This window comes from Hemiscyllium ocellatum, chromosome 24, assembly GCF_020745735.1.
Source record: "Hemiscyllium ocellatum isolate sHemOce1 chromosome 24, sHemOce1.pat.X.cur, whole genome shotgun sequence".
Taxonomy (NCBI): domain Eukaryota; kingdom Metazoa; phylum Chordata; class Chondrichthyes; order Orectolobiformes; family Hemiscylliidae; genus Hemiscyllium; species Hemiscyllium ocellatum.
The window spans coordinates 50,009,185-50,036,018 of record NC_083424.1 but is presented as its reverse complement, the minus strand read 5'-3'; the positions used below and the strand labels follow the sequence as shown (position 1 = coordinate 50,036,018).

General features: G+C 42.2%; 1 protein-coding gene across 1 annotated transcript in view; it reads right to left on the bottom strand.

Moving 5' to 3' along the window:
• Nucleotides 1–26,834, bottom strand: part of ppil2 (peptidylprolyl isomerase (cyclophilin)-like 2) — a 389,123-nt gene that overhangs the window by 339,588 nt on the left and 22,701 nt on the right. Inside the window, exon 5 of the mRNA XM_060844077.1 lies at nt 22,236–22,287. Within this exon, the coding sequence (XP_060700060.1) occupies nt 22,236–22,287 (52 nt within the window). The remainder of the gene's footprint in view (nt 1–22,235; nt 22,288–26,834) is intronic.

Here is a 26,834-nt window from a genome sequence, read left to right as displayed (position 1 = left end):
GGGAATATGGGATAGCATTTTTGCAGAGGTGTAAATTGTAGTGTTGTCCCTTAAACATACTATGCTGAGCTCGAAATGATAAAAGGAACAATATGTCACCCTGTTATTCACATCAGTCTGATATACTAAAGATGTTTTTAATAAGTGAACAAGCAGCTATTTTCCAGTTACAGTCATATGCTCTGATTTTCATGGATATACTTCAAACGTGCTGACAAGACTGAATCTTTTAAATCAGCCCTGTGTGCCAGCGGATTGGAATAGGTTGCTGGCTGGGAATGCATCTTCTAGGAGAAAGTGAGGACTGCAGATGCTGGAGATCAGAGCTGAAAATGTGTTGCTGGAAAAGCACAGCAGGTCAGGCAGCATCCAAGGAGCAGGAGAATCGACGTTTCGGGCATGAGCCCTCCTCATTCCTGAAGAAGGGCTCATGCCTGAAACGTCGATTCTTGTGCTCCTTGGATGCTGCCTGACCTGCTGCGCTTTTCCAGCAACACATTTTCAGCAAGGGAATGCATCTTGTCAGGTTAGCAAATAAATTTCCTAGAAGGGGATCCAAAAATGATGTTGGTTTGAGGGATTAATATTGCTACACTAGCGGCATGAGATCATGATTCCGATCTCTTGGTTGTAATGCTGGTAAAAAAAAAAATCACCATTTTCAATCATTATTTCACAGAAACTGCCAGCAACATCTGGAATCTATACATTCAGTTAAACATGGAAATCCAGAAGTCACTGTTAGTGTTTCTACTGTTTACATCTCCAGAGCTGCACTGTTGAGGAACCCCAGAAAGCAATCAATGAGAAATTTAAAAATTGATGGAAACTTCTACTTTCACAGTAATTCAGTTAATCTTGCTGTAAAATCCCTTCGAAAGGTTATAGCCTTATGCTTTGGATTATTAAAAAAGGTGTAACTTTATAAGTACTATTAGATAGCGTGACTAACCCTGAAGAATTCATTGTAGAATTATGGAATGTCATCGACTCAGAGTCCTAAGGCACAGAGACAGGCCCTTTGGTCCAAACTGGTCCATGCTGACCAAAATGTCGATCCACACTAACCCCATTTCCCGCACTTGGCCCATATTTTTCTAATCCTTTCCTATCCAGGTATTCGTCCAAATGCCTTTTAAATGTTGTTAAATGTACCCACCTCAACCACTGACACTGGCAGTTTATTCCATACGTGTACCAACTTCTGTGTAAAACAGGTTGCCCCTCTGGTGCCCTTTTAGTCTTTCCCCTCTAACCTTAAACTGATGCCCTCTAGTCCTCGATTCCTCAACCCTGGGAAAAAGACTGAGTGCATTACCCGATCCATGCTTCTCATGGTCTTATACAATTCTGTAAGAGTCCCCCTCAGTCACGTATGCTTTAAAGAAAAAGGTCCAACCTCTCCCTATATCTCAGACCCTTGAATCCTGGCAATATCCTTGTAAGTTTCTTCTGCGCTCTTTCCAGTTTAATAACATTCTTCCTGTAACAAGGTGACCAAAACTGAACACAGTTATCCAAGTACAGCCTCACCAACATCCTATATAACTGCAATATCACTTCCCAACTTCTACACTCAACACCCTGGCTGATGAAAGCCAATGTGCCAAAAGCCTTCTTCATTGCCTTGTTTACCAGCAACTCTACTTTCAGAGAACTGTGAACCTGAACTCCAAGGTTCCTGTGTTCCACTACACTCCTTAAGACCCGACCATTCACCATGTCAAATAACATTCCCACAGCAATAGTAGTGTCTACTCTAATTACCTAGACATAGATTCAGATTATTAAAAATATTTCAATGTCATTACTTCAATGATTCACACAAGGCATATGTGATTAATTGGCAGTTTCATTTTTACACTTCAATAAATGTAAAATAATTGAGACACCATGTTTTACTTCCTCGATTACTGTTCATTATCGATCGGCTAAAACGCTGTGTAACATGGGTAAGAACGCTAAGTGTATGCAGAGGAACGGTCATCACCTCAACCCAGCAAAATGGTCAAACGATGTCAAAAGAAGAAATCAAGCACATTCAACGAATCGGCTTTCCCAACTCTCCTCATGGCAAAGGGGAAGCAGTACCCAACCATATTCTGGTGGGAAAGGAGGGGTAGCTCACAAAGGTCAGGCACTGGCTTGGATGCAGACTTGAGGAAAGCAGAGGTTGGTCTGGAGGCCCAAAATGTATTGTTTAGGTTGTAATCGACTTCATCGGCACAACAATAACAAAGTACTATTTGCAACCGCTGCAGAAACCTTCTACTACTGCCTTGAGTTGTGTCTCCTAAATTTAAGTCAGATGTTAATGGAAGAGAAATGCTGAGTCACTTTGCAATGAATTGCAATTTCAAGTAAACATACAGGTGAAGTGTGCTTACCAAACAGTGAGGTGTTTTCAATTAAAAGTGCTGCATGTTACAAAAGCATTGTTGCTGTTATCACACCTGTGGACAGTCAGCAATTTCTATTTATATTGTTCCTTTGAAGAAGCTATTAAAACTCTGGGTGGAGCTTCAATTGTAGCCATGGGTTCTCTTGGATCAGGCCAAACTTCATGCATCAGCATAGCACAACTTTTTATTGATATTTTTCACTCATTTCCCAAAAAACAGTGATTCATGCCCAGGCATAACAGCCCTTCAATTAGTTAACTTTTCCTCATGAAAAGTCTTGATAATAAACACGAGCTGACTTTTCAAGCTCAAGCCAGTCTTATCCTCACCTGAAGTTCAAGCATACATCAGCTAGAGTTGCAAACTGGATTGCAAATTCTCTCTCATTTTCCTCATTCCCTGGATTGAGGTGCTGAAGTAAAACGTAGCATCCTTCAGAAACCATCCTCATGAGATCGGGCAAGTCTTTGTAAAGTCCCATATCATTCAGTAAAATAGTAGATGGCTCATTTACCCAGTCAGAAAAAATAAATAGTACTCATTTTTCTCCCCAAACATACAACATAGAAGTGGTTTCCCTACTCGCATAGTTAAACTAGCTTCCTTGACAATGTTACTTATACTAATATTGTAGCTATAACGTATAATTTGGTATATTTTCTCACAGGATGGCATTTTTGTTGCCGACTAAAGGGAGAAAGTTTCAGAGAACATCTCCGAGACACACGCACCAATCAACCCCACCACCCTGTAGCCGAACACTTCAACTCCCCCTCCCACTCCCACTCCACCAAGGAGATGCAAGTCCTCCTCCACTGCCAAATCCTAGCCACCCGACACGTGGTGGAAGAACACCTCATCTTTCACCTTGGAACCTTCTAACCATAGTTTTAGAGATGTACAACACAGAAATAGACTCTTCTGGTCATCCATGCTGACCAGATATCCCAACCCACAATAGATCAATGTTGATTTTGCCAGTTTCCTCATCTCCCCTCCCCCCACCTTATCCCAGATCCAACCCTCCAACTCAGCACTGCCCTCTTGAAATGTCCTACCTGTCATGCAACAGTGTTACTTAATCATCTACATTTGAATTTAATTTTTTTATTATTCATAAAGCTTTGAATTGCCAATGCCATATATACAGCTATTTATTTCAGCATCACAAATTTAAGTGTAGATAGTACTTTACTCTCACTCAACTATTCCAGATGAGCACTGCGAGGACTGCATGCTAATAAGCAAAACTGCTGAGATTTTCCAGCAATTTCTGATTTTCTTTCTGATTTTCAGCATCTGCAGTGCTTTGGAATTTTTGTTCAATATAGTCTGTAGTACTCAAAACATGCATGCTTAAAACAGACATTAGTTTAATTTAGGAGAAGGTGAGGACTGCAGATGCTGGAGATCAGAGCTGAAAATATGTTGCTGGAAAAGCACAGCAGGTCAGGCAACATCCAAGGAGCAGGAGAGTCGACGTTTCGGGCGTGAGCCCTTCTTCAGGAAATTTAGCCAAAACAGATCATTAGGCATTTGTATTACCATTAATTTCAAAGTTAGTACTGACGAGGTATTAACTGCATTGCTTATAACGGACTAGATCTTGTTCTTGCTTGCCATTTCCACCCTATGATGTATGGAATATAAGCATGAAGACCATATTCAATACAAAACAAAAGTGGCTTCAAATTAAGAGGTTAATCTACATGCAATCTCAAAGACTTCCATTGATATTGCCAAGAGCTTTGTGCCGAGCATACCTGTTCTGTATTTTGTGGGGGGTTTTTGTTATTTTTTGCTTTTCTCCTTTTTTTTTGGTGTTGCTTTGCACAGTGTTAGGATTTGCTTTGTATTATAGGGTAGGCTAGTAATTAGTAGACAGTCATTGTATTGTAATTTGCGGGGTTTTTTTCTTTTTATTATACTGATCTATGTTTTTTGTCAATAATATTATATGTTTGTAAAGTTAAAAAAATTTGCGAATAAATATATTTACAAAAAAAAATGAACACAAACAGCAGAATTGACTACAGCACAACAGCAGTTGAAGTCAAAATCTCGGTTCAGCAGCTGAAAAACCTATCAATGGAAGAGAAATAGAACAAGCAGATCAACGGAAATTTCAGCTGAACAAATTCAGATGATGCAAGATGCAGCAATGAGCTGAAAAGTGGATGCTACTCAGTCAGCTACTGCCAACGGACAACATGGAAAACAAAACAAACACTGTTTAAATGGAATACTCGCCATCACATTCAACAGGCAAATTACATTCGCATAATAATGATGCAAACTATTTCTAACCTCATTAGCACAAAGTTCACCAGAAAATGGCATTTTCACTTCCCAGAATTTAGGCTTCCATTCAAAACCTTTGAGACCTTTGAGGAATAAATAATGTATGAAATACAACTATTTCTCCCACTTCGGGGCCGTTGTCGCCTTTAGATTTATTTACAACGTACTCCCTGAGGGGCACCAAAGTGAGCACATAAGCAGTGACATATGACTGACAATTTCAGGTTCAATCATTTTTCACACCGAACTATGATCAAAGTAAAACAGCGTTAAAACATAATCCACTTGCAATGAAGAGCTGAAGGGTTTAATGGACATTGAAACAGACTGTTCTCTTAGAGACTGCAAATGTGTTGCTGGTCAAAGCACAGCAGGCCAGGCAGCATCTCAGGAATAGAGAATTCGACGTTTTGAGCATAAGCCCTTCATCAGGAATAAGAGAGAGAGCCAAGCAGGCTGAGATAAAAGGTAGGGAGGAGGGACTAGGGGGAGGGGCGATGGAGGTGGGATAGGTGGAAGGAGGTCAAGGTGAGGGTGATAGGCCGGAGTGGGGTGGGGGCGGAGAGGTCAGGAAGAGGATTGCAGGTTAGGAGGGCGGTGCTGAGTTGAGGGAACCGACTGAGACAAAGTGGGGGGAGGGGAAATGAGGAAACTGGAGAAATCTGAATTCATACCTTGTGGTTGGAGGGTTCCCAGGCGGAAGATGAGGCGCTCCTCCTCCAGCCGTCGTGTTGTTGTGTTCTGCTGGTGGAGGAGTCCAAGGACCTGCATGTCCTCGGTGGAGTGGGAGGGAGAGTTAAAGTGTTGAGCCACGGGGTGATTGGGTTGGTTGGTTCGGGCGGCCCGGAGGTGTTCTCTGAAGCGTTCCGCAAGTAAGCGGCCTGTCTCACCAATATAGAGGAGGCCACATCGGGTGCAGCGAATGCAATAGATGATGTGTGTGGAGGTACAGGTGAACTTGTGGCGGATATGGAAGGATCCCTTGGGGCCTTGGAGGGAAGTGAGTGTGGAGGTGTGGGCGCAAGTTTTACATTTCCTGCGGTTGCAGGGGAAGGTGCCAGGGGTGGAGGTTGGGTTGGTGGGGGGTGTGGATCTGACGAGGGAGTCACGAAGGGAGTGGTCCTTGCGGAACGCTGATAGGGGAGGGGAGGGAAATATATCCTTGGTGGTGGGGTCCGTTTGGAGGTGGTGGAAATGGCGGCGGATGATACGTTGTATGCGGAGGTTGGTGGGGTGGTAGGTGAGAACCAGTGGGATTCTGTCTTGGTGGCGGTTGGAGGAGCGGGGCTCAAGGGCGGAGGAGCGGGAAGTGGAGGAGATGCGGTGGAGGGCATCGTCGATCACGTCTGGGGGGAATCTGCGGTCCTTGAAGAAGGAGGCCATCTGGGCTGTGCGGTGTTGGAATTGGTCCTCCTGGGAGCAGATGCGGCGGAGACGAAGGAATTGGGAATATGGGATGGCGTTTTTACAGGGGGCAGGGTGGGAGGAGGTGTAGTCCAGGTAGCTGTGGGAGTCAGTCGGTTTATAATAGATGTCTGTGTTGAGTCGGTCGCCCGAGATAGAAATGGAAAGGTCTAGGAAGGGAAGGGAGGAGTCTGAGACAGTCCAGGTGAATTTCAGGTCGGGATGGAAGGTGTTAGTAAAGTTGATGAACTGTTCAACCTCCTCGTGGGAGCACGAGGCAGCGCCGATACAGTCATCGATGTAGTGGAGGAAAAGGTGTGGGGTGGTGCCAGTGTAGTTGCGGAAGATGGACTGTTCCACATATCCTACGAAGAGGCAGGCATAGCTGGGGCCCATGCGGGTGCCCATGGCAACTCCTTTAGTTTGGAGGAAGTGGGAGGATTGAAAAGAGAAGTTATTCAGGGTGAGGACCAGTTCAGTCAGTCGAAGGAGGGTGTCAGTGGAAGGGTACTGGTTGGTGCGGCGGGAAAGGAAGAAGCGGAGGGCTTTGAGTCCTTCGTGATGGGGGATGGAGGTGTACAGGGACTGGATGTCCATAGTGAAAATAAAGCGTTGGGGGCCGGGGAAGCGAAAATCCTGGAGGAGGTGGAGGGCGTGGGTGGTGTCCCGAACGTAGGTGGGGAGTTCTTGGACTAAAGGGGACAGGACCGTGTCGAGGTATTGGGAGATGAGTTCGGTGGGGCAGGAGCAGGCTGAGACAATGGGTCGGCCGGGGCAGGCAGGTTTGTGGATTTTGGGCAGGAGGTAGAAACGGGCGGTGCGGGGTTGTGGGACTATGAGGTTGGAGGCGGTGGATGGGAGACCCCCTGAGGTGATGAGGTCCTGGATGGTCTGGGAGATGATGGTTTGGTGGTGGGAGGTGGGGTCGTGGTCAAGGGGGCGATAAGAGGAGGCGTCCGCGAGCTGGCGTTTGGCTTCAGCGGTATACAGGTCAGTGCGCCAAACTACCACCGCGCCTCCCTTGTCTGCGGGTTTGATGGTGAGGTTGGGATTGGAGCGGAGGGAGTGGAGGGCTGCACGTTCTGAGGGTGAGAGATTGGACTGGGTGAGAGGGGTGGACAGGTTGAGTCGGTTAATGTCACGGCGGCAGTTGGCTATAAAGAGGTCGAGTGCGGGTAGGAGGCCAGCACGGGGTGTCCAGGTGGATGGGGTGTGTTGGAGGCGAGAGAAGGGGTCGTCAGAGCGTGGGCGGGAGTCTTGGTTGTGAAAGTAGGCACGGAGGCGAAGGCGGCGGATTGATATCTCTTAGAGATATCAATATTAGTTGTTTCAATATTGGACAGGTAAGCCACGCATTTTCAGAACATTACGATGAACAATATATGCTTGCTACATCCTGGAGGATGAGACACAACACACTGGTTGTACTTAATTGCTCAGAACTCCCTGTATGTTTTGTTGTCAATTCTTTATGAATCCACTTAACTAAGCATAAACATACACAGCACAGTACACAAGGACCTTGCCCAACTGCTATTCTTTTGAAACTATGTTTTATGTAACCTTTCCAATCCAGTCACCTTTCCTAACCCTATCACAAACGCAGCCTGTCTACTCCAAAGACTCCCGGGAAGTTTTCTACATAATAATGCTACGTAAATGCAATTTGCTTCTAATAGAAATTCAAAGTCAAGATTCAGTTTAGAAAAATAAACCTCTTTCCAAAAAGAAAGAATTGGAGTTCAGAGGAATTATAAATTATTTAACTGTTTAGCATTTCTCAATTCTAAATGATAATTAGAATTCTAATTGAGAGAATTCTCAGGCTCTCAATTAAGTGCACTATGTTAAACATCCCTAGGTTTTGAATATTTCCCTGCGTATCTGAAGCAATTTTGATTGGATCACTAAATATATGGCACTAAAAATTATTTGATTAAAGGTTTTTATCAGCTTGACAACAGTCGAATACAAACTCTGCAAATGGCACAGAGGTAAATACACTACTTTGGATCACAATGATCTTCTATAGCTCTAACCTCAGGAAGAAGCTCAACAGCTTCAAAATAAAGCACAATGCTGCATAACTAGACCCTTGGGGATTATGGTGTACACTGGGCAAACATGTCTCAACCTGCTGCAGTTCAGCAGCATTGTAAAAGGACAACACTACAACCAGACCCAAGAACCCAAGTGAAGCAGCTCCATTAACTGAAGCATGCAACAGTTCTCAAAAACAGCACACATACACACAGGAAAATCGTGACTGCAATTTTTAAATATTTTGTAATTAATAGAAAATCTCTGCTGCTTAGCTATCGTAATACTGAAAAAAAGGTGTGTGTCTTGGCCAATATTTATCTCTCTCTCAGAATTACAAAAAGAGATTATTTGCTGTTTGAGAGTTTGCTGTACACAAACTGGACTGCTAAATTTGTTAGATTGTAACAGTGACTATATTTATTAAGTATTCAATTTGCTGCAAAGAACTTTTGGATGTCACAAGGTTGCAAATGATGCTTTACAAATGTACACTTTTTTCTTTTGTCCTTATCCAGTGATTTCAAAGTTAGGCTCAATCTTATACTGATGAATCTCAATTATTTATGGCCTATTACTGTAGCTTTTCTACTTGCCCAGCTCAAGTTTTTCCACCATCTGCTTTCTCCTGAAAGGCATCAATTTGTGTAGCTCTATATTCTGCTGAAGATTTACCTGACCAGTGGCCAGTATACTAGCTCAGTGCTGTTTTGACAAGTTATCCCTGAATTGGGAAGCCATGTTGAGGGTGTACAGGGCATTCGTGAGACCTTGCCTGGAATACTGTGTCCAGTTCTGGTCGCCCAGTGATAGGAAGGATATTAGTAAGCTGGTGAGAGTTCAGAAGAGGTTTACAAGGATGTTGCCAGGGATAGAAGATTTGAGTTATAAAGAAATGCAGGAAAGGCTGGGACTTATTTCACTGGAGCATAGGAAGTTGACAGGTGACTTCATAGAAGTTTATAAAATAATGAGGGGTGCAGATAGAGTTAGTGGTGGTTGTCTTTTCCCTAGGATGGGAGATCTAAAGACTAGGAGGCAAACCTTTAAGGTGAGAGGAGAGAGTTTGAAAAAATACATGAGGGGCAACTTTTTTTTTAACACACAAGTTTGCATGTGGAATGAACTTCCTGAAGAAGTGGTAGATGTCAGTACAGCTACAATGTTTAAAAGAAATTTAGATATGTACAGAGGAATCTCGATTATCCGAACGAGATGGGTGGGCACCATTTCATTCAGCTGAAAATGTGTTGCTGGTTAAAGCACAGCAGGCCAGGCAGCATCTCAGGAATAGGGAATTCGACGTTTCGAGCATAAGCCCTTCATCAGGAATGAGAGAGAATAGCCAAGCAGGCTAAGATAAAAGGTAGGGAGGAGGGACTAGGGGGAGGGGCGATGGAGGTGGGATAGGTGGAAGGAGGTCAAGGTGAGGGTGATAGGCCGGAGTAGGGTGGGGGCGGAGAGGTCAGGAAGGAGATTGCAGGTTAGGAGGGCGGTGCTGAGTTGAGGGAACCGACTGAGACAAGGTGGGGGGAGGGGAAATGAGGAAACTGGAGAAATCTGAATTCATACCTTGTGGTTGGAGGGTTCCCAGGCGGAAGATGAGGCGCTCCTCCTCCAGCCGTCGTGTTGTTATGTTCTGCCGGTGGAGGAGTCCAAGGACCTGCATGTCCTCGGTGGAGTGGGAGGGAGAGTTAAAGTGTTGAGCCACGGGGTGGTTGGGTTGGTTGGTCCGGGCAGCCCAGAGGTGTTCTCTGAAGCATTCCGCAAGTAAGCGGCCTGTCTCCCCAATATAGAGGAGGCCACATCGGGAGAAGATTCTGGAATAGTTGAGGAGCCACGAGTGTGGGGGTAAGTACATGAAAGTTTTTGGTACTTACTGTCTTTAATCTCTGATATGGCTAGGAAGAACTGTTTGTTGAGTTTGTGGATTCTTCTGTAGATGAAGAACAGCAGGGGTCCTTTGCAGGTCTGTGAGAGTGTTGTCCTGAGCTGGGGTAGGGCTGATTGCGGAGAGTGTAAGTGGCGACGCATGGCTGCAAGGGTGGAGCGGAGGATCCGGAGGGAGGTCTGTTGCTGGAGGCTTCGGATTTGTTGTAGGTACAAGTTGTCCTGGTTGGGTCCAAATTTTGTTGGTTGGAATGTAGTTCGGAGTCCGTGTGGGATCAGTTGGTTCCTTAGGCAGGTGCTGAGGAAGGAGATGTGGCTGTGGTAATGAGTCTGTTTGAGAACGTGGCTGAAGAGTTTCTGTGCAGAGGAAATGACCTGGGGGGTGCAGTGAGAGAGAGACTCACTGAAATCCTTGTAGAGGGAGGAAGAGAGCTTCTTCAAGGAAGGCATCCTTGCAAGAGGATTCGCAGTAGGTTAAAATCTTCGAGTAAAAAATGAGGTCTGCAGATGCTGGAGATGCTTGGCTACTCTCTCTCATTCCTGATGAAGGGCTTATGCTCGAAACGTCGAATTCCCTATTCCTGAGATGCTGCCTGGCCTGCTGTGCTTTAACCAGCAACACATTTTCAGCTGCCCCGTGGCTCAACACTTTAACTCTCCCTCCCACTCCACCGAGGACATGCAGGTCCTTGGACTCCTCCACCAGCAGAACATAACAATATGACGGCTGGAGGAGGAGCGCCTCATCTTCCGCCTGGGAACCCTCCAACCACAAGGAATGAATTCAGATTTCTCCAGTTTCCTCATTTCCCCTCCCCCCACCTTGTCTCAGTCGGTTCCCTCAACTCAGCACCGCCCTCCTAACCTGCAATCTCCTTCCTGACCTCTCCGCCCCCACTCCACTCCGGCCTATCACCCTCACCTTGACCTCCTTCCACCTATCCCACCTCCATCGCCCCTCCTCCTAGTCCCTCCTCCCTACCTTTTATCTTAGCCTGCTTGGCTACTCTCTCTCATTCCTGATGAACGGCTTATGCTCGAAACGTCGAATTCCCTATTCCTGAGATGCTGCCTGGCCTGCTGTGCTTTAACCAGCAACACATTTTCAACTGTGATCTCCAGCATCTGCAGACCTCATTTTTTAACCATTTCATTCAGATAATTGATTATTTGGTTAATTGATTCAATGCCTTTCCTCTGGGGCTCAGAGTTTACTGTTAAGTAATCAAGGTTCCTCTGTACATGAATATGAAAGGTTTGGAGGGATATGGGCTAGGAACAGGCAGGTAGTACAAGTTTCATTTGAAATTATGTTCAGCATGGACTGGTTGGATTAAGGGGTCTGTTTCCATGCAATATGACTGTGGTTGTCAAAAGTGTATTCAACCTCAGCAACCAAGGGGATTGGAGCCAAATCCCATCATACAGCAATGGTGAGCTTTTCAGCAAGATTGGCTGGGTGAATCAGCAAAGGAGCCTCAGGTTCAACTTCTACCAACTACATCAACTGGAACGATGTTTACTTTTCTGCAACTCGTATATGTAATTGGTAATGTAATGGCATGCCAAGGGTTAATGAATATTTTCTCACTCAGCACTTCACAGAAGGGCAGGAACTCAAAAGAAGTGTATTAAAATCACGCGAGAACATGTTTGAACAAAGAGAGCTAACAAAGCTCATTGTAACAAAGCTCTCCAGATTTTCAATTCAGCTAATATTACAAAATTATAAAACTTCCAAACTGAAAACAATTATTAACTGAAGCACGCCAGAATGTTTAAAATTATCTGTCTCTTGCTAACTATTTGCTTTTAAATTTTCGTGACGAAAGGAATGCTTTTCAACATTCTTATCACAGTCAACTGAAAAAGTACATCTGACCCGAAACTCAAGTTTTTAAGAACAAAAATGAACAAAATGTTATTGTGCTTAGCTTCCTAATAATGTTTCCCATGTTTTCAAATCCAGGGTCTGAATGATGACACCTTTATCCACAGCCCCCTGCTGCATCAATCAAAAGCAATGATTAACTGGGAGAGAAGGAATGAAAAGAAGACATTCTAAATTGTGAACCAACAGACATCAGAATTTGGTGCCATCATTTTAGAAACACAACATTCAGTGTGCAGATCTAACCAAAGTGGCCACACAAAATCATTTGAAAAATGAGGTACAACAACCTGAAAATTTAAGATTGCATGCAGTACAGCACCAGAACAAAACAAGTAAGATGCATAATATAAGACAATACTTATAAATCAATAGAAATTTATACATTATTGTGCTAAATGCATAAAATCAATCTCTTACTCTATAATTGGATTTTCTTGGCTACATGTGGCCTGGAAAATAGAAACCATTTTCAGAATTAAAAAGTGTCCCAATGATAATAAGAGCTTTCACAGGGACATAGCAAGGAGAGTAGCTAAAATAAACATTTGTTCAACATGCTTAAGCCTCCAATAATATCTCCTGTCTCTTTGGGAGCTGTTCACTTTAGCTACTCTCCTCCTTGTTATGTCCCTGTGAAAGCTCTTATATTTTGTGAATAGACACAATTATATTTCTAAACAGACACAAGTTACACACCAGAAACAAAACACAAGCAAGGAGCCAATAAGGAGGAGATAAATCAAATAATTTATATCAGGAGAGAAACTTAAACTCCCTACATCCTAGGGGTTTAAAAACTGTAGCTGCAGACATGATGGATCTGTTGTTTATGATTTTTCAGACATTTATAGAAAGGGCATACTGGATAAAACAGGCTAGTTAACCTGACAACAGCAGGTATTTATCAAGGAGGTCTTAATAACATACCTAATAAAATCACAAAATAGACAGAGAACCTAAAGATTTTGCAAAATGGAAACTGATTTTGAAAAGCTTACTAGTACTTTTGAGACTGTAACAAGATGGATAGATCAAAATGTGGTTCCAGGAATTACAGTGTATTTGGATTTCTAGAATACATGTGATAAGTTGCCACCCAAACAATTACTGTGCAAGATAAGGGCTCATGGATTTCAGAGTAATATATCAGCAGGGATGGGGGTAAGTTACCACACAGGGAGCATAGTTGGGATAAACTAGGCATCTCAAAGAATGAGGCTGTGACTGATGGGCGAATGCAGGAATGAGTAATGGGACATTGTCTATAATTTATTAATGTTGCAAATAGCCAAACAGACCAAGATGAGCAGAATACAAAGAAGGTGCAAAGAGATATCAACAGCTTAAATTAATTGGCAAGAAGGTAGATTATAATGTGGGTGAAGTGTAAAGTTGTTTATTGATAATAATAGAAAAGCTTTTTTCAGTATAAAGGTATGAAACTTTTAAAAATGGATGCTAGGAGAAATTTAGGTGGTTGAGTATAATGAACAAAAATGAACTACACCTGGAGTACTGTGCAGTTTTTTTTCTTTATATCTATCTAATATAGCACGCATATGTGCCTTGAGTGATAATACAGTGAAGGTTCAACTAGATTGATGCTGGTAACGTCCTATGGTGAAAGGCTGAGTACTTTGGGCTTAAATCTTCTCAGCTTTCTGGCATCAACCCTCTTCTCAAAATATCACAACTTTTGATTGCACCATCGCTGCAATCTATTGTTCCACCTCCATCCTCCTTTCCTTCCCAATCTTTTTTCTACACATTACTTCCCAGATCAATGCCCATTTTCCATGACTGGATTTCTCAAATCAGGCTTCTGCCCTACCACAATACTGAAATGGTTCTTATCAAAAGGCATTACTGAGACAAAATTAAGCTATCCCTCCTCATTCTTCGTAACTTGCCTGCAATCAATGACTAGGTCATAGTGAACAAATCATCCTTCTCTGCCATTTTCTAGTTGGTTGGGACAGTTCTTGTCTGGATCATGCCTCATCTGTCGTAGCCAGACCATCACTTGAAAACAGTTCATTTTCCACAACAACATCATTGGCCAAGGAAATCTCCAGGGTTTAATACACCCAGGAGTGGCAGGTGAAAGCAATCTCAAACTACCACAATCACCATCATAGACAGGAATGGAAAATCCAGAAAAATCTGTCCCCATAAAATATTACTATATATTATATTTCTTCTATCTTTACCAGACTGAACAAATATAGGTACAGGTATCTTGATGAGAGCAAGAAATCTCAGAGTTTGAGTGGGGTAATAAGAATGGGACAGATAGAATCTGAGAGGTTGGTCCTCCTATCACCACTCCTCAGATACTAACGCAAATCAAGTTCAAATACAGCAACAAGTGGATACTTTCCAGGCTTGAGCTGACTATTCAGGAGTTTAATGCAATGGCCATCTCCAACGAGAGAGAATCTAACCATTGCTTCTTGACATTTAATGGCTTTACCATCTCCGATTCTTGCCTTATATACATTCTGGGTTTATCAGTGATCAGAAACTGAACTGGACCAGCCAGGTAGCTGCAGTAATTACAAGAGTAGTTCAGAGACTAGGAATCCTGCAGCGAGTAAGTTACTTCCTGACTTCCCAATGCCTGTCACCATCTCTCAAAGCACAGCTCAGAAGTGCAAAGGAATACCCATCACTTGCTTAGATGAATACCACTCCAATATCACTTAAGAAGCTTGGCACCATCCAAGACAAAGTAATCTGCTTGATTGGCACCCTATCTACAAACATTTACAGTACCCACAATCAACGCAGTGGCAGCAGATCCAATCTACAAGATATGGTATAGAAATTCACCAAGGCCCCTTAGACAGCACTTTCCAAATCACTACCATCTAGAAGGACAAGGACAGGAAACGTATGGGAAGATCACATACAAGTTCCCCTCCAAGCTGCTCATCATTCTGACTTGGAACTATATCCTTCACGGTCACTGGAACTCTCTGCCCAACAGCATTTGCAGATGCACCTACACCACAGGGATTACAACAGTTCAAAAAGGCAGCTCACCATCACCTTCTCGTAGGCAGTTAGGGATGGTAATATTCACATCTCCTGAACGAATGTTTAAAACTTTTATCCCCTAACTGCCTGGTTAATAATCACATTCCCATCCTTAATCTGCATTAACACTCAACTAAATTTAGTCATTGACTTCACAAATATTTTAAAGTTTAGGTCCAAGGTTTTTACTCCACAAAGGCTAAACCACAAGAACATTGAACGTTGGCTTCAACCCACTACTTTGTGACTGATCCTCCTAATCAATAAAATGCAGTAGCTCCCAACGCCACCTCAGATATATCCCAGTAGCTGTTGTGATTATAAATTATCTTCACATTGTTTACCAATTAGTCGAGTCAGAGGCAGAACGGAAAGAGTCTAAGCTTCAAAATTAAATGTGACTGAAGGTGCAATGCTGCTAACAGCTCAGAGTTTAACTTATTTGTTGAGATAATTACAGAGTGTCGCTTTTGAAACACTTGCGCAGAATAATCTTGAGCAGAATGTGTGTTGTAGTATTATTGATCCACAGACAGCTTGAGGAAACACAGTCAGTGGATTGTAATGAGGCTTATTAATTTGGGGGCAAATAACAGAGAGCACAAGGTATTTGTTTGATCATCCTTTACATACAAAGCATTACAAGAGTATGGATTGTCCTTAAGCTCTGCTAAATTCATACACTCACTACCACTCAGTTATTCAACTGACCCAATAACCCTACGATTAAGTGTGATCCAACACATATACAAACATACCCTGCTCCAAAATGTTTCGATTATAACATTTTGTATGCTTGATGTATGAACAAATTTTATTTTGTACAAGTTCTACAACGGTCCTAAAGTAGTATAATAGATCACCTGCTCCCAAGCTTCTACCTGACAATTTCCAACCATTAGTTGCAGTTGGCACCATAATTTACCCTCCAATCTGGAGCCCCAGTGTGTTGTGCACAGCACAAAGGGGGAAAAAAACTCACTCTCTTAATTCCTTACATAGCAAGATTTTGATCTGACCTGCGGCACTCCAACCAAATTAAGTCCAAGAGTTTCCCTATAGCATGCAAAAGGACAGACCAGATCACACTGAGATGTCTGTATGATTACTGCCATAAACTGTTACACAGCAGTAGTGAGAGAGGCCAGGATTCAGGCAATTTGCCTGCCTGTGTACGGACATGGAGTTCACAAATAGGGAACTAAATAAGGAACTTGTAACATCATATTAAGGTTGACACAAGGAAGTTTTCAGCAGCTTAAGACTACCATCTAGTGGAAGAAAAATGCATAAACAAACTCATTGCAAACCTATCGCTTTGTAAGGACTAACAAATATAGGTGAGGCTTAACATTCAGCTTTCTGATGAAGGGCTAATGCCCGAAAGGTTCATTCTCCTGCTCCTTGTGTGTTGCCTGACCGTGCTGTGCTTTCCCAGCACCCCACTCTCAATTAAGCTCTATGAGCTCATCTATTCACATGAATAAAAATCATTGCATCCCTGTCATTGGACGTATCTTGATTGAATACAAGAATTGTATAGTCCCCACCAAATTGCTGTGCAGGTGGTCCTTGAAGTTTGGCCTGACATGGTTTCTCAATATTTTTTCTGCGCATGCATTTTACTTATAGCTTGTATTACTCTAAATGGTGTTCTAAATTTTCTCTGTGCTGTTCAGCATTAAAATGATAGGCCTCAAAAGGTTCCCTTTTTTTTTAGATTAGATTAGATTAGACTTACAGTGTGGAAACAGGCCCTTCGGCCCAACAAGTCCACACCGACCCGCCGAAGCGCAACCCACCCTTACCCCTACATTTACCCCTTACCTAACACTACGGGCAATTTAGCTTGGCCAATTCACCTGACCCGCACATCTTTGGACTGTGGGAGGAAACCGGAGCACCCGGAGGAAACCCACGCAGACACGGGGAGAACGTGCAAACTCCACACAGTCAGTCGCCTGAGTCGGGAATTGAACCCGGGTCTACAGGCGCTGTGAGGCAGCAGTGCTAACCACTGTGCCACCGTGCCGCCTCGAATTCTTAGCTGTTTCCATACAACACAAAGGTGCTGCAGTTTTTCCAGTCTATTCTTCCATGACATATTCAGCCATCCCGATCTTATCACTGGATGCCATGCTCAAGGCAGAATTTAACCAGAGCACTGTATGGCTATAGGTTGGCATTCCCTCTCATGTACTTGATGGATTACATAATACAGTCCAGCATTCCAATTGTTTGCTCATTGCTGGGAGAAAGTGAGGACTGCAGATGCTGGAGATCAGAGCTGAAAATGTGTTGCTGGAAAAGCGCAGCAGGTCAGGCAGCTTCCAAAGAGCAGGAGAATCAACGTTTCGGGCATGAGCCCTTCTTCAGGAATGAGAGTGTGCCAAGCAGGCTAAGATAAAAGGTAGGGAGGAGGGACTTGGGGGAGGGGCATTGGAAATGCGATAGGTGGAAGGAGGTTAAGGTGAGGGTGGTAGGCTACAGTGTAGCAGATTTACTAAAGCATACCCCAAAGACATTACAGTACTGTGGATGCAATAATACACACTCCAGATAATATAACTATTACTGATGAATGACAACTAAAACTATTCTCTGCATCTGCACCTGATGCTGTGCTGTTATAGCTAGAGTATTACTGAGGCAACGCAACTAATGATCTAGTTGATTGCACTGTACTGCTACTGAACCACAGCAGATAGGGTACAGTACTTGGGGCTCAATTACTTCTCACTTTCTAATCCAAACCAGTGACTCTCATTTTCCACTAAAGCTAATTTACTTCTGATAGCTTGAATGGATTTCCAAAAAATCAGACTTTGCAGGAGTAAAGGTCTTTCACAAAATACCACTGAGTGTTCACATCATTAGTTTTCTTTAAATGTTTTGAAAGCTAGAATTACATCAGCCTTGATTTGTTTGCAACATTATAGGGCAGCTGTGACCATAGATCTAAAAGGAGCAATTATCCATAATGCCAAACTGGCCCCTGCTTATCACATACCATCCATGATACCTGGTGGGCACGATAGGCTGCAGGAAGCATCTGTATGCACATTTTCCATTCTTTGCCTCTATTTGTATTTCCTGTTGCCTTGGAAAAGCAACCAACATAATCAAAAGACTCCTCCCATCCTGGTTACACGCTCTTCCACCCTTGTTACACGTACGAATAGATTCAAGAACAGTTTTTCTTTCCTGCTACTATTAGACTTCTGAATGGACATCTCAAATTTTAACTTTTACGTTGATGTTGCGCTCTGTGCGCTTTCTCTGCAGCCGTAACATTGTGTTCCTCACTCTGTTTATTATCCTTATGCACTTTGTTTGGTATGATCTGCCTGCATTGCACTCAAATCAAAATTTTTCACTGTACCTAGGTAATGTGATAATAATAAATCAAACCACATCAAGTATACCGTTAACACTACCAGCTTGACAGGTAAGTAGGTCACAGCCATCATTTTTTCACTTCGCCCGCCCTGCCTCAGTAAATCATAAACTTGATTGGAAATATAAACAAAACATTCAGAAAAACACAAAGTAGACAACTGTGTTAGTCTTAAAAATGCTTTTCAAATATGTCAGGTTCCTCTTTGCAATGCCTTTGCGCTGCAGAACTTGCAGCCATTTCCAAATAAAGATTTGCCTGTGAGATGTTTTAAGAACATGAAAGGTGCTGTAGCGAATGCAGGTTCTTTCTTTCATAGTGGACATGCTTTCAACTGCGGTCACATTTCAGTTGCAAATCTGGGAGACTGCATGAACCAGCACCTGGTGACCACATCTCAAAATCTGCCGTTCTGATTTAAAAGAAAAATCTCTGACCTCACCTTTTTGTGGAATAAGTGTAGGAAACTCTGGGAAAATCTCAGAGCAGGCAATATGTGCGGAGAAAGAAACAGAGTTGACAGTTAGGGTGATACTCATTGATCAGAATTATTTCTCCTGCTAAAGATGCTGCCTGATCTTCTGTTATGTCAGATTTGCAGCATCACCTATGTTTTACTTCTGTATTAGCCATGTGCATTCTTGAGCCTTTTTCCAGAACAAAGTAATTAACTTAAAAAACACTGAAGGCCAGTATCATAGATTGCTTATTAATGCATTTATTTACATTATTTAATTTCACAGAGATCACAATATCACTTAGATTAATCAGCAACAAAACATGACATTTGGACCAAATGAGGTACACCAGGATGTAGTGGTGAGTTTAAAAGTGATATCGCCAAACCACACCATGATGGGTTATTGGTTAAGGGTTAATGGGATATGACAATGAGACATGACAACAAAAATATATGATAATAGGCCTGATGTCAAAATCAGCTTGCTTTGGCTGCATGACCTTCATTGTCTGTGGAAACAACAATTAAAAATCACAACACCAGGATATAGTCCAACAGGTTTATCCAGAAGCACTGGCTTTCGCAGGGCTGCTACTTCCACTAACACCTGGTGAAGAAGCAGTGCTTCAAAAGCTAATGCTTCCAAATAAACATGTTGGACCATAACCTGGTGTTGTGTGATTTTTAACTTTGTCCACCCCAGTCCAACACCAGCATCTCCAAATCATTCTTTTATGTAGTTAACATAGAGCAATCTGGAGAGGTTTTCAACTTGTGTGCTGCACAGTAGAATGCCTGGAAAAGTACTGAAAATACTGGCGACAGAACATGTAACTAGAATAGTATTAACATCAGGGACTTTGTCAACTTGTTGGGCATTCCTTGTTGGGCCAGGTTTGTGAGACTGGGGCCATGGGCCGTCACCATTGGCCTGAGTTTCAGGAAAGCAATGCCATGGAACCTGAGATAAAGCTCCAAGTGCCAGCAGTCCAACATCCCTGGCGTAAAGGATTATTAGTGTGAATGTGTGTAAAGCAGTTTAAATTAATAGATTTGCTCATTAAATTTGTATATATATTAATTAGATTAAGCGAATTATGTAGATTAAGATAATATATTAGCTATATACAAGTGCAGGTGTCTTCTTGTAATCATTTTGATCAGACCTTAAAAGGAACCTGTTAAGTACTTTAAGCCTAACAATATACAAGGTACAAATGACATCAGTAGGATTAGAAAAGAAGTTTAGCAGCGAGAGACTATGATGGGACTCTTGTGCCTGTTCATCAATCAGCTCACGGCCGATTTATATTATAAATACAATTACCTGGCAAAATTATTTTGGTAAATCAACACATAACATTTCCAAGAGACAATCAGCACATCATTGGTTGTATCTAGACTGTTTCTTTTCAGCATTCCAATGATACTTGCGTCAAGATTTTTTAAAAAAACATTAATATTTTGGAAAGTAAAACTCTACAGAGCTATTTACTTAAAATTAACAATTTAATTAGTGCCTACTGCTTTTTTTTTTGGACAAGACTGTTTTACATTTCTATCACTCTTTGAAGAGAGAATTTTGGAAACATTTTTCATGCAAAGGCTTGATTCAGATTTTAAGGCTATGTGTCCTTTGAGTTCCATTGAGGAAAAAGTTGCCCATAAGTGGAATTTTATTGGATGCTGTGGGGGAAAGATCTGCCACCCTGCTCACCCACAGCGTGGCCATATAAAAACCACAGAAGCTGGCCTGTAAAATACAGAAATCAAGCCTGCCAACACATACTTAAACTACGCAGAGTGCCCCAGTCTTGGCCAAACAGGTTAACATAAAAAACCAGACATGGCTAAGCCATTCCCAGACAAGAGACTTCCTGAAACAACTTTCACATTCAGCTCCCAGCCCAGATTAGTACTGCAGTTCCAATACCTTAAGGGCAGGCTCCTTTCCCATTGAAACTGATACCGCAGAAACAAAGAGGAAGACTGAGACACCCCAGAAGACTTCAAATCATAGGAGGAACACAATGGACACAACTGAATGCCAGGAGAAGGGACATTTACACATATTCACGCGGATGGGAAATACAATGAAGAATCCTCTAAAAGACATTCTCACCTACTCTCAGAGATGGCTGGAATCTCCTGTGTCAATTGCAAATGAATTGCTACCGCAGGACGTTTGATTAACTTCCATTCAGTTTATTCTTGTTTTAATCTCTTTACAATTTTCATCATTATACTGTAACTACTTTACAATTATCACCTTTGTGTTGTACCCCTATAAACATGCCTGCACGTTCTGTTCTGGGAAGAGCATTTGGCCATCTGTGCAGAGAATCAGTTCTGTGTCAGCCAGGTTAATTTCTTTTCTGTTTAATGGCTTTGTTTAATAAACCGTTTGTCAATTTCACTACGATTCTTGTTTGTGGTCTCTGATCTATTGGGTTCAATTTTCCGACAGATGCCTTTTGGAACTCCATATAAACTAGGTTGATAGACATTTTCTTGTTTATTACTGCTGTTATTTCTTTAAATGTTCTAAAAGGTAGATTACACATGATCTTGTTTTTATAAATACACAGTAATTATTTCAGATCAGCCCTATTCCTCCAAGCCATTCTGTTCCTTTTTATAGGTTTCAATAACTTGGTGGCACGGTGGCTCAGTGGTTAGCACTGTTGACTCTCAACGCCAGGGATCCAGGTCCGATTCCAGCATTGGGTGACTGTCTGTGTGGAGTTTGCACATTCTCCCAGTGTCTGCGCGAGTTTCCTCCAGATGCTCCGGTTTCCTCCCACAGTCCAAAGATGTTAAAGCTAGGTGAATTGGTCATGCTAAATTGCCCATAGAGTTAGGTGCATTAGTTAGGGGGAATGGGTCTGGGTGGGATACTCTTAGGAGGGTCGGTGTGGACTAGTTGGGCCGAAGGGCCTGTTTCCACACTGTAGGGAATCTAATCAACCTTCCATCCAAAAAGTTATCAAACAAGCAGATCTGTAACTTTTTACATTCTTGTTATCTTTCTTAAATAATATAGTTCTGCTCACAATTTTGCAGCCAAAACGGACTACTCCAAATTCAAGGAATATTTGAAAGATCCTATGGCAGAAACCAGCAGGCTTTGAAAAATCTTCCATCTTTAGTGCCTGGATTTCTTCTAATACTGTTCCATCTCTGTTAATTTCATAGAGATTATTTTTATGCACCATGAGTTCTCCCGAAATATCAGGTAGGTTATCCTCTTGCTCTACAATTCATTACTCCACTTCCTTATTCTAATTTTTTTTTAAAACAACTCACTATACCCATGAGTATCCTTTCTCTTTTAATATAAAATTGAAAAGATTTTTGTAAATCCTTTATACTGAATGAAAAACAAAGTACATAGTAAAAGAATTTTACCTCGCCAGTGGTTGGATGGGTTCCAAATTTCTTTATCCATGGAATAATACTCCTGTAAGAAACAACAAAGTTTTGGAAAACAGAGACACACAGAAGATAAGTCCCAATGAAGTTCATGAACTATTTAACTGGTGCACTGAATTAGGAACCCTTTCACCGGTGCTTCACATATGTGCTTCTAATTCATATAACTGATCATTATTTTCAGTCCAAAATATATTTGAATATAATAAGCACCAAATAATTTGTTTTTACAAATTTCATTTCAGAATAAAATTAAGCTGCTTTTGGGAAAAATGCAAAAAAATAAATTTTCTAAAAAGGTACAACAGTTAAAGACTGGATACTTGTGAAGGGACAATAAGTATCCTCTGACATGGTTTGAATTTAACATCTGCTGCTTTTATTACCATACGCTTCAGTCCCTTCTCCATTCACAAGAAAACACTTACTCCGAGCTCACAATGGCAATAATCCACAAGTCTTTTAATAAAGACATAAAATGTCAGCATCGGAAAAATGTCTGAAGTAGCATCAGCAACTTAAAGACTTAATGTGGCTTTTCTCCTTTCTGATTCAATCTAGATACCACAGAGCTGAATTTCATTTACTTTTTAACATTTCAGTTTTCTGACATTTTCAGTATAAAGGAAAAATAATAACTCGAGAGAGAATAGGATCCCTCAAGGACCAAAGTGAACACCTAAGTGTAGAACAGCAGGTGATGGCCGAGGTTCTCAGTGAATATTTCTCCTCTATGTTTACCATGGAAAAAGACATGAAGACTTGGGAACTTGGGGAAGTTAGTGGTGATGTCTTGGAGACAGTGCATATCACAATAGAGGTGGTGTTGGACATATTAGAATGTATGAAGGTGGATAAATCTTCTGGTGTTGACAGATATATCCAAGAACACTGCAAGAGAAGAAATTGCAGGGGCCCTGGCTGATATTTTTGCATCATCATTAGCATGGGTGAGGTCCCGGAAGACTGGAGGGTGGTAAACGTTGTGTCCTTTTTCATGAAGGGCTGCAAAGAAAAATCTGGGAGCTACAGACCAGTAAACCTAACATCGGTGGTGGATAAGTTACTTGACAAGATTCTGAGAGTTGATATACTTGCATTTGGAATGACAGGGTTTTATTAGGAGTAGTAAGCATGGCTTTGTGTGTGGAAGATCATGCCTCTCAAGTTTGTTAGAATTTTTTGATGTAGGTTGACGAGAGCAGGGTGGCAGATGTAGTCTATATGGATTTCAGTAAGGCCTTTGATAAGGTTCCACACAGTAGACTGCTCTGGAAGGTTAGATCGTATGGAATCCAGGGGAAGCTGGATACACAATTAGCTTGACGGAAGGAAGCAGAAGGTAATAGTCAGACTGAAGGCCTGTGACTAAGGGAGTGCCTCAGGGGTCGGTGCTGGGCCCATTACTGTTTGTAATCTATATCAATGATATGGATGAGAATGTGTAATGCACAATTAGTAAGTTTGCAGATGACACTAAAATAGACAGTATTGTGGACAGGGAGGAAGGTTATCAGAAATTGCAGCAGGACCTCGATCAGCTGGGGGAGTGGGCTGAGAAGTGCCAAATGGAGTTTAATATAGATTAGTATCAGGTCTTTCATTTTGGAAAGTCAAATCAAGGTAGGAATTTCATGATGAATGGTATGGTCTTAAGGAATGTAGTGGAACACAGGCATCTTGGAGTTCAGGTTCACAGCTCTCTGAAAGTGGAATGACAGGTAGACAGAGCAGTGAAGGAGACGTTTGGCACACTGGCCTTCATCAGGCAGGGCACTAAGTGTAGAAGTTCAGAAGTTGCATTGCGGTCGTACAGGACGTTGGTGTGGCCCCACTTGGAGTGCTGTTGTTCAGTTTTGGTCACCTTGCTATACGAAGAATATTATTAAACTGGGAAGAGTGCAGAAGAAATTTACAAGGATGTTGCCAGGACTCAAGGGTTTGAGATATAGGGAGAGGCTGGAGGAGGCGGAGGGGGGATCTTATCAAAGTGTAAAAGATCATGAGGCATGGAAAGGGTGAATGCACTCAGTCTTTTTCCTAGGGTTAGGGAATCAAGGACTAGAGGGCATCAGTTTAAGGTTAGAGGGGAAAGAATAAGAGGGCACCTGAAGGGCAACTTTGTTTTTTTACACAGAGGGTTTATATGCATGGAATGAGCTGCCAGTGCAAGTGGTTAAGGCGGGTACACTAACATTTAAAAAGGCACTTGGACAAATATATGGATAGGAATGTTTGAGAAGGAAATGGTCCAAGTGCAGGGAAATGGGGTTTGTATGCATAGACATTTTGGTCAGTATGGACCAGTTTGGGCCAAAGGGTCTCTGTGCTGTACAACTCTGTGACTCTAAGTTGATTGACCTTTCTTGCACAAATCAACGAATGTGATTCTTCCATCATGCATTTTAGTTTTGAACTCATTCTCTGATGATTGAACCTTTCACAAACAGGAACAATTTGGCTGGATAAAATGTTTTTGAATACTTTTGAGGATATGGGTAGCATATGGGTAATATTACAAGACTGGAAGTCCAGAAACCCAGGCTATTAATTCAGAAAAGTAAAAAATGAGGTCTGCAGGTGCTGGAGATCACAGCTGCAAATGTGTTGCTGGTCAAAGCACAGCAGGCCAGGCAGCATCTCAGGAATAGAGAATTCTTCTCTATTCCTGAGATGCTGCCTGGCCTGCTGTGCTTTGACCAGCAACACATTTGCAGCTATTAATTCAGAAAGACAATTTCAAAACACAAAAAAAATCACTTAACAAATCAGAAATGAAAAACAAGTCACAGTAGCAGTTACATGAAACTACAGGATGGTCATTAAAAACCCACTTGGTTCATTAATGTCAATAAGGAAAGGAGGTCTGCTATCCTTACCCATTCTGACCTACATGTACAATGCCTAGGACTCATAGTGCCCACTGATGCAAGCCATTCAGTTGAATTAAAAACTATTACAAAAAAAAAATCAAACAAAAATGAAATCACATCTAAAGTATGTGTACAGTTTTGGTCTCCTTATTATAGGAAGGATATACGTGTCATAGAGGTTCATCAAATTAATCCCTAGCATGGCTGGATTGTTGAGTGAAGAGAGAATGAATAAGTGGTGTCTGTATTCCTTAGAGTTTGAAGAATAAGAGGTGACCAAATTGAAACTTCTAAAACTCTTACAAGGGTGTGACTAAGTGTATATAAGTAGGATGTTCCTCTTGACTGGTGACTCGAGAATCAGAGGACACAGCCCCAAGGAAAGGGTTGGGCCATTTAAGACCTAGATGAGGAGCAATTTCTTCACTCAGAGGATGGTGAATCTTTGGAATTCTCTATGCTCAAGGGCTGTGTTATGTCAATCATTGATCATCTTTAAACCAGAAATCGTCAGGTTTCTGGGAACAAACAATATTCGGGATATGGGGAAAGTGCGGGAAAGTAGCAATCAGGTAGAAACTGATCCATGATCTAACTGAAAGGCTGGCTGGTTCGCTAGGTTGAATGACTTATTCCTGTTCCTATGTCCCTAAAAGCAGATCGAGCCATCCAGCAATAGACAATAGGTGCAGGAGTAGGCCATTCTGCCCTTCGAGCCTGCACCACCATTCATTATGATCATGGCTGATCATCCTTAATCAGTATCCTGTTCCTGCCTTATCTCCATAAACCCTTGATTCCACTATCCTTGAGAGCTCTATCCAACTCTTTCTTAAATGAATCCAGAGACTGGGTCTCCACTGCCCTCTGGGGCAGAGCATTCCACACACCCATCACTCTCTGGGTGAAGGTGGTTCTCCTCATCTCTGTCCCGTACTTTTGTACCCCAATGGTCTACCCCGTACTTTTAAGCTCTGTCCTCTGGTTCGGCACTCACCCATCAACGGAAACATGTTTCCTGCCTCCAGAGTGTCCAATCCTTACATAATCTTATATGACTCAATCAGATCCCCTCTCAGTCTTCTAAACTCAAGGGTATGCAAGCCCAGTCGCTCCAGTCTTTCAACATAAGGTAGTCCGGCCATTCCAGGAATTGACCTCGTGAACCTACACTGCACATCCTCAATAGCCAGAATGTCTTTCCTCAAATTTGGAGACCAGAACTGCACACAATACTCCAGGTGTGGTCTCACCAGGGCCCTGTACAGCTGCAGAAGAACCTCTTTGCTTCTATACTCAATCCCTCTTGTTATGAAGGACAGCATGCTATTAGCCTTCTTCATTACCTGCTGTACCTGCATGCTTACCTTGATTGACTGGTGTCAAGAACACCCAGATCTCTTTGTATTGCCCCATTACCTAAATTGATTCCATTTAGGTAGTAATCTGCCTTCCTGTTCTTGCCAAAGTGGATAACCATATATTTATCCACATTTAACTGCATCTGCCATGCATCTGACCACTCACCTAACTTGTCCAGGTCACCCTGTAATCTCCTTACATCCTCATCACATTTCACCCTGCCACCCAGCTTAGTATCATCAGCAAATGTGCTAATGTTATTACTAATACCATCTTCTATATCATTAATATGTATTGTAAAAAGCTGCGGTCCCAGCACTGATCCCTGCAGTACCCCACT